This window comes from Macrosteles quadrilineatus, unplaced genomic scaffold (genome assembly GCF_028750875.1).
Source record: "Macrosteles quadrilineatus isolate MER2022 unplaced genomic scaffold, UCM_ALF_1.0 Scaffold_3__2_contigs__length_128488019, whole genome shotgun sequence".
In the NCBI taxonomy this organism is placed as follows: Eukaryota; Metazoa; Arthropoda; class Insecta; order Hemiptera; family Cicadellidae; genus Macrosteles; species Macrosteles quadrilineatus.
Window position 1 is genome coordinate 30,574,860 of NW_026542596.1, and position 15,081 is coordinate 30,589,940.

Below are 15,081 nucleotides of genomic sequence, written 5' to 3' on the forward strand. Positions count from 1 at the left end.
TGCTAAACCACCTGTTTGGGAATTTAACATTTAAGGCATCTCGAACAATGGTTTTACGAGTATAATGTGGAGGGGCTCAATGCTGCTGATAATGAAGACTGTTTGCATTTTCCATTCCATCAAGTTGAGGAAACTCCGACATTTTTTGACTTCCTTCACAAGTTAACATTATGTTTTAAACTGCCTCGTTCGAGACTGGTGGTCTACCAGGCCTACTTTGCTTTTTAACTGACCCAGTGTTTATGCACTGCTTACTCCAACGACGAATGTTGTTTTCATGACGTGGAGCTTTTTTATTGTTCTTCTAAATGCCCGACTAGAGTCACTGACTTTAGTTCACTAAATAACTTTATACATTTAGCCTAATCATGATCGGCAAACATGCTTGTAAAGAAAACCCAACATATCTAAAGAAGTTTATTAAAAGAATGAGTAGGTTGCCAATCAGCACAACAATCGACACAGCTGTTTTAATTAATGTAAACAAAACTGTTTGAGCTACTGGATGCAGGGGTACCAATATAAAATATTTAATTAGTCTTATAATATTCCTACAGACAGTTAAAACCCCACCATTATTTTATGAAACCCCTGTATTATACAGGGTGTTTTATTTTTAAAACTTGCATCTTTATTTATGTAAAAACCGCAATAGATAGAAATATGCAGTTTGCGGGAATCATCTATTGACGTAGGGGGCCCAATCTTTTTGAATTCAACGTTACATTCACATTCCCCCCCCTTTTCCCCCCTTCCACCAACTAATTATTTTTTTTAAATAGCAAGGTACCCCTTATGACATATCAAATAAAAGAGCATGAAAAAAGAAAATGTTTGATGAAAAAAATTGAAATCGGTTCATAAATTTGCGAGATATATCCCTCCCCCCTCCCCGGAACTTAATTTTTTTTTTATCGCAAGGTCACCCCTTGTGACATATCAAATGAAAGAGCATGAAAAAAGAAATTTTTTGGTGAAATTTATTTTTCATTGATATGTCACAAGGGGGGTACCTTGCTATTTAAAAAAAAGTTATGGGTAGGGGGAAAGGCAGGGGGGGGGGATATCTCACAAATTCATGAGCCGATTCTCAATTTTTGTCACCAAACATTTTCTTTTTCATGCTCTCTTCATTTGATATGTCACAAGGGGTACCTTGCTATTAAAAAAAAAAGTTGGGGGGGGCAGGGGGAGGGGGGAAGGGGGGGAATGTGAATGTAACATTGAATTCAAAAGATTGAGCCCCCTACGTCAATAGATGATTCCCGCAAACTGAATATTTCTATCTATTGCGGTTTTTACATAAATAAAGATGCAAGTTTTAAAAAAAACACCCTGTAATGTAATTAACACCTAAAATGTAAACTATTTTGTATGTAATTTTGTTGTTTCAAGACAAATCATTACAATTGAAAGGAGCATAATATGACTTTCTCTTGAAGTGATAATACACATATTCTGACCAGGTAGCCAATAAGATAATGTTATGTGTTGCTTGCGGGTTTATAGTGAAAATAGCCTAATACTGTAATCCTGGCTTAGGTTCTCTTTGAAATATCTTAAAATCAGCAACCAACACAAGGGTTTAAAAATGGATGATTGTTTTCAAACGTGATAAAGGAAGTCTGGCTTTGTTTTGTATTTGTATTGGCTGTAGGTGTTAGTCATTATTCCTGTCTAAATCTGTTTCGAGCTCGTGTCCATTATTTTTAAAGTTGCCAATTGCTTGCAGATTCTTGAAAATAACTTCTTCAACGTGAATCTGGCAAAGTTATAACAAGCTAAGACTTGACATCGTTAGGTGCCAACTTGTATTAATTAAAGGCAACTTGGAAAAGTTCTTACTGTTAAAATGGTGGAAAATACTTTATTTCAAAATAAAATCTCTGTTGAAACAGCCTGAAATTTAAAAGTTATTAAAAACTACAATATTTTTTAGTTTTGCAATCTTTTGCATTTTCCGTGCGATGAACAATCTGAAATGTATTGGCATGCTGGATAAATATGGTGCGACCGCGTGGTATTCACAGCACAGTAGTAGATGCTAGGAAATCATAAGCATTGTTAAAAATGGTACTTTAACACTATACAATATATTTACTAGAACCATGTAAGGATACAGTAGGAAAGGGGGGGGGGATCGACCATAAATATACAACGTAGTTGTCAAGCTCTCATGTCAAACATTACTCACAAGTAAAGCAAGGGTTTACGACACAAGAGGTCCAGAACTAGTGACGTCACTTCCTGTTTACCAGATCTGTTTACCACATATACACTTTTCCGGTGAAATAATTCTTGTTTTTATTTCTATACTCTGTATGATGGAACATGTCTCCTTACCGTCAACCAATGGCCAATGGATTTTTAAAGCCGGTGCCAGTAACCAGCTAGACGGTCAGGACACAGGTTCCATCATACAGACTATAGGAGAGGAACTAGAACTCGTCGGGCGGCAGTCATCGCCCCAGCGTTGCCCCCCCCCCTTCCCACTCGTCTGGCGACTAATCGATGTCGTCACGCGACAACGACATTTGCCGCTTGCAGTTGGAGGGGGGGGACAAAGAGAGAGTTCAGTGTCGAGGTTGTGCCCGAGCAGAGGCGACTGCCGCGTGTCGCTTGTCGCCGATACAGTGTGAAATGTCTGAACCCAGTCCCACGATGGATTTAGATACGGATTCAACTGGTTATTTTGACATCGATGTTTTCATTGATTGTGTTAAGTCCAGAAGTGTTATCTGGGACACTAGTCATGAAGAGTACAAGAACAGGGAGAGAAAGAAAGAAGAATGGGCAGATATATGCAGGGTGTTTCACGAAGATTTCGACGAGAAGCCAGATGTGATGAAGTATAAAATATGTAAGTACTCGTTATTAGTTATTGTATATTTTTAGATTGATAAAGGCTAATTTTGGAGTGGTTTTCTTCATAAAAAGTTTGATTACAAAAAAAATCAGTTCAACATGGTATCTAAAACATGACAGTAAAATGATAAATAATATAAGAACAAAAGTACATTTTCTAGCATCAATTTAAGTTTTCATCAGTAAAACTCGATTCCAGCAATCCAATTGCTGCGGTGCTCTTGCAAACTTCGTGGATGTCTTTTCCGGAATTCCGGTAAAGCCATTCAAAGACTCAGGATAAAACGAAAGCGAGGTGGGCGACAACTGTGTGTGTTCCGGCGCGACGACCGACTGTGTGTGTTGAGTATTTGAGTAGCAGCTGGTTTGCCGCAGTCGCCGTGGCTGCGTCGCTGCTTGTTTGTCAGCTGATCGATTCGACCATACGTCGTCTCTCGTGAGTCGTGGCTACGACACTGAAACTCGCAGGGGCCGGGGAGCTTGAGATATAGCTCAGTAGCTCAGTGTTGAGGCTGTGCAGGTTATAACAATAGGCAATATTTAATGACAGTAGAGTTTTGCCAACTGCAATTTGAAGGATGTACGTTCTACAACTAATCGTGTAAGAAATCGCGTAATAAATACGTTGGTCGCCCCAAACAAATATGCGTATGTTAAGATCTCAGGGAGGAGTGTTCCACACGCTTTTTGATAAGTTTAAAAATACAATTAAAAGTTTTTATCCTTCCCTATGTAGCAAATAGCTTTCTACGATGCAATGTAATAACACTTTTGAAATGTAACTCAAATGTGCATGGCTTGGCGTTTGTTCCTGAGAAAATAATTCCATTGATACTGAAGTAAGGAAGGTCAACAGTCGTTCTTTTGAGAAAATAAATTCCTCAAACAATTTAATTTTTCAAACAATTTACAAATGATGGAACGTGGTACAAACATAATTATTTGTAGTTATGATAACATATCACTTGTAATTGCAATGAAATATGGAGAATATATAATGAATAGTATGAGTACACAACTGCCGCCCGTTATAAACAGGCCCATTCGATTACATGTATTTAGAGGGAACGAGCGACACCGAAGTTTCTTAAATCTGCCGCTTGATGACGGTCGCTCAGACATTTTATACTGCCACCGTGCATAAATTCCCCAACTTAACTCAATAGACCTAGGAACGCCCAGCGACTGCCGCCGTGCATAAAACCAGCCTTCTCCATCACCACACACACACACACACACACACTCTCTCTCTGTCTCTCCGTCTGTCTGTCTGTCTGTCTAGGGATGAGGACAATGGAACGCTGGGAAAGGGACGTTGCGAGCGCTACGACCCTGTTGCCCTGCTATCGTTTATGTTTTTTCACTGTTCCCGTATGAACATTGGTTTGGCAGCTTGGATGCAAACAACTCGCGTGTGTTTTGTATTATTTTGTGGTCACACCAAACTATTAATTTGTACAATACATAAACCTAATATTTTGTAAGAACTAATCTTAACCCTACATCAAGCAATAACAAATTTCCATACTGGTTGCCAATTTCACTTTTTTTACTGGGTGGCCAGTTTGCAGCATATTAAAGCAATTTAAGAAAACTGGAATCATTGGTGATAGACTAAGGCATATTTAACATCATAAAATACATTCAGAGGAGAATACTACTGGTTTGAGTGTTGTTAGTGTGAACAAAGAGAATAATGTAACATTTTTTTTTGTAATTCGTTTTAGATTATATAGAAGCCCATAGTTTAATTTCAATATATTCTATACCATAATAAAATACGCCCGCCGCAGCAAACCTGCCAACTAAGCGAATTTCTATTTGTCTGAATTGATTTTCAATTAAATCTTTTTAAATAAAATTACGTTTAACGAGTGCCTAGGTTTGCTGCTTCAAGGAAACTAGAAAGTTTGTTTTTAGTAAAATATCAATAGCTTAGTATAAAATAAATAAATTTGCAAAGTTTGATTAAAATGTATCCAAAAACAAACAAACAAATTTTAAAATATTCTCCATACGAATAAATATTCTCCATGGGAATTTTAAGTTACATTTTTTTGAATTTTCTCCGTTACCAATATCCGTACAAAAACACTTTATTATACAGAATTATTTTTTAAGCTCTTTAAAAAGGCCTAAAGAGAAATTGGGAAATTTTGTGTTATCAGGGTCAAAATGAGAAAAACTAATTTTTGCCACATAAACCCCACGTAAAACCCCGTTTTCATGATCCGATCATGCTGGTTCGCGAACGGGGCGATGTCTACTTGTACCGGCGTCTAGTTGTACCTGCTGCATTTTGGTGACAGGCGTCTAGTTGTACCTCGTCCAAAGCTGTAGGTACAACTTGACGATGGTGCGGACGTCTAGAGTTGTACCTACGACTAGTTGTCTCTACGTCTAGTTGTACCTCTTAAAAATCTACAGGTACAACTAGTCGGGTACGCCACCGTCTACTTGTACCTCATACGTCTGCGTCTACTTGTACCTACGACTACTTGTACCTACGACTACTTGTACCTACGACTAGTTGTACATACGCCTACTTGTACCTACGTCTAGTTGTACCTACGGCTATTTGTATCTCCCCTTCAACTTGTCACCAGTTTAAGGGATTTATTTTATTTCTTTAAAAATCATACAATCTTACAACAATTCTTTATAAACAACTTGCTACAAAAGCCAGGAAAATTTGGCTTGTCTGCAGCTCATTGAGAAACCCCTGTTCGTGATAAGAATGTACTTGTGTCCCTTGGTCAGTCCTTATCCATATTACTCTTTGGTTTTCCTCATTTCTTGTCAAGATCTGCGATCATTGTTTTTTCCACTAAAACTCTACCTTTCTATAGAAAACTAACATTGACTAGCTTAAACAACAACTTTAAACAATTATCTTAAATAAATAAATTCAGAGTTTACAAAAACAAGTAATTGAGTATAATGAAGTGTTTTTGTATGGTATTAGTCACGAAGATGAAATCGACCCGTGGTACGATTGCTATTTTTCACCAAACTATACAAAAGGGAGAAAATATATCCTACTAATATTATAAATGAGAAAGTTTGGATGTATGGATGGATGGATGTATGTTTGTGACAAGTAAACTCGAAAAATACTGGTCGGATTGGGCTGAAATTTGGTATGAAGATAGCTCACATTCCCGATTAACATATAGACGCATTCTTAAAGTCCTTTCGGGCTCCGCCCCAGTGGCTCTAGAGTTTTCCATGTTAACCTTATGAGTAATCGTATTTAAAAGGAATAAAAGAATTTTGTCAGCTGTTTCAAGTTGGTTCTATGATATTCAATAGCATTAAAAAGTTACAAGGTTTACCAAAAGGGTGCAGTACTATTATTTTTTTTTACATTTATGACAACAGCTATCCTATTAAAGGCCATAAAGGCATAATTTTGTTTTTAAAAGGCTTGTGTGCAACTATTTTATCAACAGATGTAAAGATCAAAATATTTCTATTTCGTGTTCTCTTCCCGTTACAAAGCATGGGTACAACAGCTAGTCAATAATATAGGCAAGCATGTTTCTTTACAACCTTTTTATCAGATATTGAACATCACAGAGAAAATATCCGCATATCGGTGGAAATGTATTTTCCACAGAATGTCTTTATAAATAAAAATAGGCTAAAAAGACATAAAAAAAGAATTACAAATTTTTAAAAACTAACATGGGTTTAACGGGTTGCTATGCTGGTGACGAAATAACAACTAATTATGAAAATAAAATCAAAACAAATGGAAAAAATTCCAATCACATGTATTATTTACAGTGTATGTTAAATAGAGTAGTCTGTACATTGCATAGTTTTTGTCGAGTTTTCAACCGCTGGACCTCAACTTCATTGTACACTTCATTGTGCATTGTTCACTGGGAAATCCATTGTAAACTATAAGAAATGCACACTAATCAATGCAAATACATTAAGGTTATGTGAAAAAATATTTAAAGGAATCAGCAAAAATAGTAATACATAATTGCTAGGCAGCGGTCTATTGCAATTCATTAAGGATTTACTGCTTGTATATTTAATGGTATATAAATGTTTTAATTAAATAAGCGATTTTCGGTACTAGGGCTGGAAAATTTTAATTACAACTATAGCTGCCATTTCGACCCTGGACAGCAATGCGTAGCTTTCAGCCTCCAATTAACGTCTGTAAAACTACTAAAACATTGTAGTGCGGTGAAAAATATTTGCAAATCATACTCAATTGACTCGGAACACTGCAGTCCTGATTTAATTAAGGGTATTATTAAAAAGTACTCGTGCAGTAATCAACTAAACAGGGTAACGAATTGAAGGATAGATACAACTAGGGACCACTAGACGGAGGGACCACTAGTCGTAGGGACTACTAGTCGTAGGGACAACTGGTCGCATCCGTACTAGTACAAGTACAAGCTAGGTGATACTACTTGTCGGTGGGATACACGTCTAGTTGTACCTACGTCTACTTGTACCTACGTCTAGTTGTACCTCTTAAAAATCTGCAGGTACAACTAGTCGGGTATGCCACCGTCTACTTGTACCTACGTCTAGTTGTACCTACGACTAGTTGTCCCTAGGGTTCGAGGTACAAGTAGACGTAGGTACAACTAGACGGAGGGACAACGAGACGCGGTCCCTCGCGAACTCATTCACGTTTATCCCACCTTACACCTTTAAACAAAATTTTATCAAAATCAGACAAAAATTATTCGTTATCGCGTTCACGGACACTTATATATTTATATCTATATATATATATACAGGGCGACAAAAAAGTCTGGAAACGGATTATCTTTTCAACTAAATCCGTTAGAAAATTCAAACCTTTCACATAAACTTATATGCATGAAAACTACTTTTTCCAAGCTTTATAATTGTTTACCTCTACCAGGGGACGACCCATGAGGAGTAAGTACGTAATCTTTATTGTAAGCATAGGTTGATATGCACATCATTTTAAAAGGTTAGTCAAGTGGAGTTATTTGCCGGAAACCGCGTCTCAAAAGGTTCCATCGTTACAAAATAGCGGCTGTCCAAAGTTCTTGTGGAATATACCTTCACATTCCTGAGTATTAATGTAAATATTCGTATTCAACATTAGCTTGAGAGCTGAAATTGTATTTTAAAGTCAACTAGCTCAAAGACTAATATTATTCAATCTTCAAAACAAATTTAACCGGGTTTCAGATTTCCCGGCAAGTGTTGACTAAGTATATACTTAATATGAAAATTTGAAGGCATAGTGTTTTTGGTCTCTCAGGACATTAAATTTAAAGAGAAAATCTGTCCTGGGCCTAGGTATTACCATGCCACCTACTGTAATATCTACTACCCTATAGGGGAATTCGCTAAAAGAGGTGGTGTCTGTCTGTCTGTTTGTGTGTGTGTTTGTATGAGCTAACCCATGCTAAAAAAACTCCCTTCTGAACCGACTTGGCTCAAGTTGGAGTAATTGGAGACATTCGATACCGCCGTATTGGACAATGTTGGGTCATCTATAAATTCAACCAATAAACATAAAAGCTGCTTTTCCAAATGTCATAACACTTATTCACGTTCGTATAAAATATCGTAGACGGTGCCAACAGCACCATTGACTATTATAATCCTGCATTGGTCCACAAATTGTGGCGTAACATGACTCAACATCCTTCGGCTAAAGTGAGGATGTTTTCAAGAGATGTACATTCATCCGTACTTCCTTTGTGGCTATTGAAGGTTTGTTTATGGCACGAATGAATGCTACAGGACTTAGCAGCTAAGCCAATTCGTTAAGGTTGTCAGTAGCCACGATAGCACTCCGCACGGGTTCACTAGTTTTTTTTATACGAGTCGTAAAGAAAAGAATGTATAATCTTCCTCTGTTATCGTTCCATGAGCAATATTAGTAAGATCATTAAGAAAATGACTTCTGATCTTCGCCGAATTGACGCGAGATTTTAGTTTTTAGTTGAAACACTTTTTGAATGTGTTCGTATACAAAACGTTTATTTGTATACCACTGATTTGAATGATAGTATGAATAAAGCTCGATCTTGCACTGGTAGTAACTGATCCAAATCAACAAAGTGGTATACAATAAGACCACCAAATACTTCATCTTGGTCGCAGGTTTCGTCAGGTCGTCGTTGGAAAGTATAATTCGTGTATATATGCAAATACTTACGAAAGTTTGATTTTATTACATATTGGAGATGAAAAAAAAATAAACAATTATACATTTAAAACGCTTTCTTCTGAAGTTTATATTTTTAAGTTTATATTTATAGCCAACTTTTGGCTGCCTTTATTAAGTATTTTCAAGAAATTCATAGTAGTTAATTGTATTAAATTTTGTTCTCTTTCAGAATATCACCTTCCACTTTGGTAGATTTTCTCACCATTTCAAAGTTGTTAGCAAAAACATTTAAGCAACCTCCCAATTATAGTAGTGAGAAAATACCGAATTAAAGATGTTGTTGTTAAACTTTGTACCATTAAATATACAATTCTAGCGATCCGATTGTATTAATTAATAGGTCATTGGAAAGCCTAATTTGTGTAAATTTTCAAATAATTATGAAAGCTTGACTTTTTTAAGATTTACAAGGTGAAACCCGTCAAAGTCGACAGTTACTGTTGAGGTTGCAAGCAAGACCGTTTGACTATAAATCTATGATAAATAACTCCATTTTTTTACAATTTGGCTTGTTCGTGATTTAGCAGTGTGATTTAGGTACGTCTGATATTAATAATCAATAATTCAAATAGAAGCTGGTATTTTACTGAAGGTTCTTAGGTCAAAACAAATAGAATAATTTAATTAGAATTGAGTAAATATATAAAAAACTAAATTCCAAATCCAAGATATAATTTATGTTTATGTTTTCTGATTGAGCGATACAGTATCTTGAACTTAAGTGATTAAAACTATCAATATCTCAAATGAAAGCCTTTATTGCTAGATGTATTTTAAGACCAAGACAAATATAAAATAATTTAAATAAAAATAGAGTTGCGTATCATTGATTGCAGATCAGTACGAAAACGATTATAATTATTGTTGATTCGTGATTCAGAAGTGTGCTTTAGGTAGTCCGATCTTAATAATCAAAATCTCAAATTAAAGCTGGTATTTCACTTAAGGTTTTTAGACCAAAACATTTAGGGTAATGTAATTAGAACTGCTGGAATATATCTTTAGTTGAAGTAAAAAATCAAAAATACACTAGATAAATTAATGATGATGCTTGATGATAAATATGTGCTTGCAAAGCTTTATTTTAATACCAAAATTATGAAAATTGGTCAGGTAGAAGAGCTAATTAAACAAACTCGAAAAAAACAAATTTAACTCCATAAGAAATGTACAGGGAGGCAGTTTGTGCAATACTCGAAATATACTTCAAAATGAATGCCGATGCTTGATGGCAAATCTGTGGTGCGTCCATTACTTTATTTTAAGGCCAAAATTATGAAAATCGGTCGGGTAGAAGAGCTTACAATAAATTTATAGATGGCAATAATTGGTTTACCAGTATCCATAATCTAATCATCTAATCGTGTGTTAATAATTTAACAGCTTATTGTTATATTGTTATTTAATAGATTTTTCTTTGATTCAATGTTGTTTTTAACAATTTGCATTTGTGTTTAAGTGTGTCTCTTATGTTAAGTGTGTGATTCTAATGTTATGTGCTTAATCTGTACCATTCCTCCACGTATCTTCGTCTATTTGCACAAACACTCGTTTGTAGCCTACAATGTTACCCACAATGTAACTAGTTAGCTTTATTTTTTAAATTGTTGTTGCAATTCCAGCGCAAAAGGTATCATTTGGACCATTGTTTGTACATCCAGGTGTCTAAATCCTAATCACTTACTCAATTAAATGTGTTATAATTTTGGATAAGATTAATGATTTATGGTTTTATGTTACAGACAAGGAACTGCAACTGAAGTGGAAAAATATCAGAGACGGATACATGAGAAATCTCAAAAGACAAAAGCAAAAATCAAGCGATGGCACAAAAGGTGGCAGACAATATGTATACGCGAAGCAAATGGAATTTTTGAAAAACACGCTATCCATCAGTCTTGCTGAAGATTTTAGTGCCAGCGACTTTCTTCAGTCAGATGTGTTTGTTAACATTGAAGAACCACAAATTGCGAATTCGAATACAGAGTTACATCGTGCCCCCTCTGCTAGTACAGTCTACAGAAAAAGTAGGAAACATCTAGAAGAGAATATACAAAAGTGCATGTCAGTCATGACAAAACAGACTGAAGAAACGTTGACGCAAGAAAAAGACGATGACTATAATTTCCTACTGTCAATTTTGCCGACTATTAAGAAGTTCAGTGACATTGACAGATTGAAACTTCGATGTGATATTTTACAGCTGATTATAAAGTACAAGGAACAATCCACGAGCACAGTCCAACCTACGTCACAGTTTTCTGCTGAAAGACAATCGGGACTTGACACTGGAAATCGCAAATTAAAACTTGAACAGTCACCAAGTAACCTCAAAAGACGGCGGTCAGGACGTGCAGCTACAGTGACATCTAGATCTATCGCAATTGAGGAAACAAGTTCTGGTGATGAAGACCTATCTTGAGCAAAGACTCTTCTCCAGACAGTTTCCCGCACACTGATTAAAATTACTCGTTGTTATCGTTGTGAAACATACTGACAGGCTGCAACCTAATACTTTTCCAAATACATTTTTATTTGTCAGATTCACAAGGTATTACTTATTGTATAGTTTTTTTTTTCTTAAGTTACATAAACTCGCCATTGTAATTACAAAGTAGCCGTTACGTGATGTTAATTTGTCGTTAACAAATATTACGGAAAGTAAATAAAGATACGTCTTATAACACTTAAAACATATATTTACGCTTATACTGTTACTCACAAGACGGTAAATATACAAAAGATGGTAAGTGGTGATCAGACCCAATAGGCGAATGTATATTTACCGTCTTGTGGGTAATATATGTTTTAAGTGTTATAAGACGTATCTTTATTTACTTTCCGTAAATTTAATAACACGTACAATGCTGATCAAGAAGTTATTTAACAAATATTGCAAATAATGTTGCCTATGACCTGTATGATGACTTTTACATTGTTTTAAAAATTAAATAGTTTATGGAATTTTTCACTCAAACGAATTCTTGTTTTGCCTTACCTCAGTACCAATGCAATAATTTCCTCAGAAATAAATGCCAGGTGTCATATATATTGTTTAAATATATATTGTTATAATTTACTCAATGCTAATAATTGTATATCTTATTTTATGTTGTTCAAACTGGACTTTATGTTTTGTTATGTTGGCGACCTGTAACGTTCAATTCACTGTCATCCAATGTAACTATCGTCCTTCTCAATTATAATGGCTGACTATGCAGATCGTCTTTTATTGATGAAGCCCTTTGCTCAAACTTAAATATATTAATTTAAGACATGGCGCAGTCGCCAGCTTCTATATTTTCTAACGAAATGTGTAGTAAAGTGTTAAAAGTTATTAAAACTCTTGGATAATGGGCAAAGGTGAAGAAAATGTTAAAAGTAATGAAGGTGAGCCTGAGCCTACACGAAAACCGGTACATCAAACAGGTAACTCCAGTTCCAGTAATGTAATTAGGCATCCTACAGAACTATCATGGAATGGAAACATGGGAGAAAATTGGCGTTTTTTCAAACAAAAATTCCAAATATATTTAGCTGCTAGTAGATGCACTGATGAGAACAGTGAATATAAAATAGCACTTTTGCTGAATTCCATTGGTGATAGGGCTTTGAAGATATTCAATAATTTCACGTATGATCCTGCTGATGATAAGGACAATTTTGAAACTGTGCTCAAGAAATTCGATTCTTATTTTTTACCTGAAGTAAATGAAACGTATGAGCGTCACACCTTTTTCTTAAGGGAGCAGAAACCAGATGAGACAGTAGATCAATATGTAACAGATCTTAGAGACTTGAGTAGTTCTTGTAATTTTGGTACACTCACAGACAATTTGATAAGGGACCGGATCATTTTAGGGATCAGGGACAGAGCCATTAAAGATCGTTTGCTACGAGTTAAGGACCTAGACCTCAATAAAGCATTAGAAGTGTGTAGAGCTGCGGAACGTACCAAAACTCAGTTAGCCGATATTTGTCCAAATAATGAAATGTGTAAAGTTACAAAATTCAGGCAACTTAAGGACGGTTCCGGTAAAAGTGTTAGTAGGCCTAGTGGATCTAAGCCTAATTGGTCCAAATATAGTGACAAGCAGACTCCTGGGACTTGGAATAGAAATAAGTTTCAGAAGCCTTGTAGTAAATGTGGGTATGAACATCCGCGCTTTAAATGTCCGGCTTTTGGAAAGCGCTGCAACTATTGTAAGCGATCTAATCATTTTGCTTCTCAGTGTAGAAATAATAAAGCAGTGAATTCGGTTGAAACCGGTGAAGATTTTTTCATTGATGGAATTGAAGCGAACTTTGTTAACAAACTTTCACAAAGGCCCGGCCCTTCGGAGGAAAAAGAATGGACTGTAGATCTAGAAATTAACCATAACCGTATTTCCTTTAAACTAGACACTGGAGCTCAGGTTAATTGTTTAAATGCCAGTGTTCTAAAGCGAATAGGCCATGATTTGCATAATTTAACGCCTTCATCCAATAACTTGTCAACTTACACAGGTAATAAAATTGATGTTCTGGGTATTTGTAACCTATATTGTTTTTACAAAAGTAAGAGACACCTCATACCATTTTATGTTGTTGATGGCAACTCTTCATGTCTGTTAGGGTTAGAATCATGTAAAATTCTGAACCTTGTTTGTAAAGTTGATCAGGTAACTAAGCCTAATAGTGAATGCACCGCTAATACAAGTAGGCCTATGGTAGATGATTGCAACAGTCAATTGAGTATTCTTGATCAATATCCCGACATTATTCAAGGTATTGGTTGTTTAAAGGGTGAATATGTAATAACATTGAAAGAAAATTGTGTTCCAAAGATCCATCCACCGAGGAAGGTCCCATTTAAAATCAAACCTCTTTTGAAAAGTAAATTAGAGGAACTTGTAAAATTGGAAATCATTGAAAAAGTAGAAAGACCTACTGATTGGGTTAATTCTTTAGTGTTGGTTCATAAAAAAGATGGTGACCTTCGTTTGTGTATGGATCCGAAAGATCTCAATAAGGCAATAATGCGTCAGCATTTCCAACTTCCAACACTTGATGACATAACTGCTAGCCTAGCTGGTTCAAAAATGTTCAGTACATTAGATACTAAGTGCGCTTTTTGGCACATAAAACTTTCTAATGAAAGTAGTGATTTGTGTACTTTCAATACACCGTTTGGGCGATACCGCTTTTTGAGAATGCCATATGGTTTGTGTTCGTCCAGTGAAGTCTTTAGTCTTAAAATAAGTCAGATTCTTGAAAACGTTGATGGCGTTGCAGTTTATGTAGACGACATAATTGTGTATGGTAAAGATAAATCAGAACATGATATGAGGTTGAAAGCAGTGCTGGATAAGTTAAGGTCTGAAAACATTAGGCTGAACAAAAACAAATGTAAGATAGGGGTGAGTGAAATAAAGTTTTTAGGCCATTGTATTAATGGAAATGGTATATCAATTGATTGTGATAGGGTGAAAGCCATATTAGAAATGGAACATCCTAATGATAGGAAATCCTTAGAAAGATTTCTAGGTGTCATTACATATGTAAGTAAATTTGTACAGAATATTTCCAATCTAACTGCCCCCCTCAGGGTCTTGTTGAAAAAAGATGTTGACTTTGTGTGGTCGTTTGAACAGGAAGAATCGTTCAAACAAATCAAAGACATTTTGTCTAAAAAACCAGTTTTACAATTTTTTGATGAAAAATTGCCCGTAGTCTTATCATGTGATGCGGCTAAAGATGGGCTTGGAGCTGTACTATTACAAAATAATTTGCCAGTAGCCTATTCATCTAAAGCGTTAAGTCCTACTCAACAGGCTTACGCCCAAATAGAAAAAGAGCTGTTAGCTGTACTTTATGGTTGTATGAAATTTCACCAGTTTCTGTATGGTTCACGGTTTGTTGTCGAATCTGATCATTTGCCGCTAGTTTCTATCATGAAAAAGAACATTGAATCATGTTCACCACGGCTTCAAAGAATGATTATCAAGTTACAAAAATATGATTTTGAACTAGTTTATAAAAAAGGAAAG

The 15,081-nt window shown here is 35.7% G+C and overlaps 1 protein-coding gene across 1 annotated transcript; it reads left to right on the plus strand.

Moving 5' to 3' along the window:
• The first annotated feature begins 2,584 nt into the window (after nucleotides 1–2,584).
• Nucleotides 2,585–11,597, plus strand: LOC128990936 (uncharacterized). The gene is made up of 2 exons (XM_054413600.1): nucleotides 2,585–2,860; nucleotides 10,795–11,597. Exons 1-2 carry the CDS (start codon nucleotides 2,641–2,643, stop codon nucleotides 11,472–11,474), a joined length of 900 nt encoding a protein of 299 aa, XP_054269575.1. The 5' UTR covers nucleotides 2,585–2,640; the 3' UTR covers nucleotides 11,475–11,597.
• Nucleotides 11,598–15,081: the final 3,484 nt, after the last annotated feature.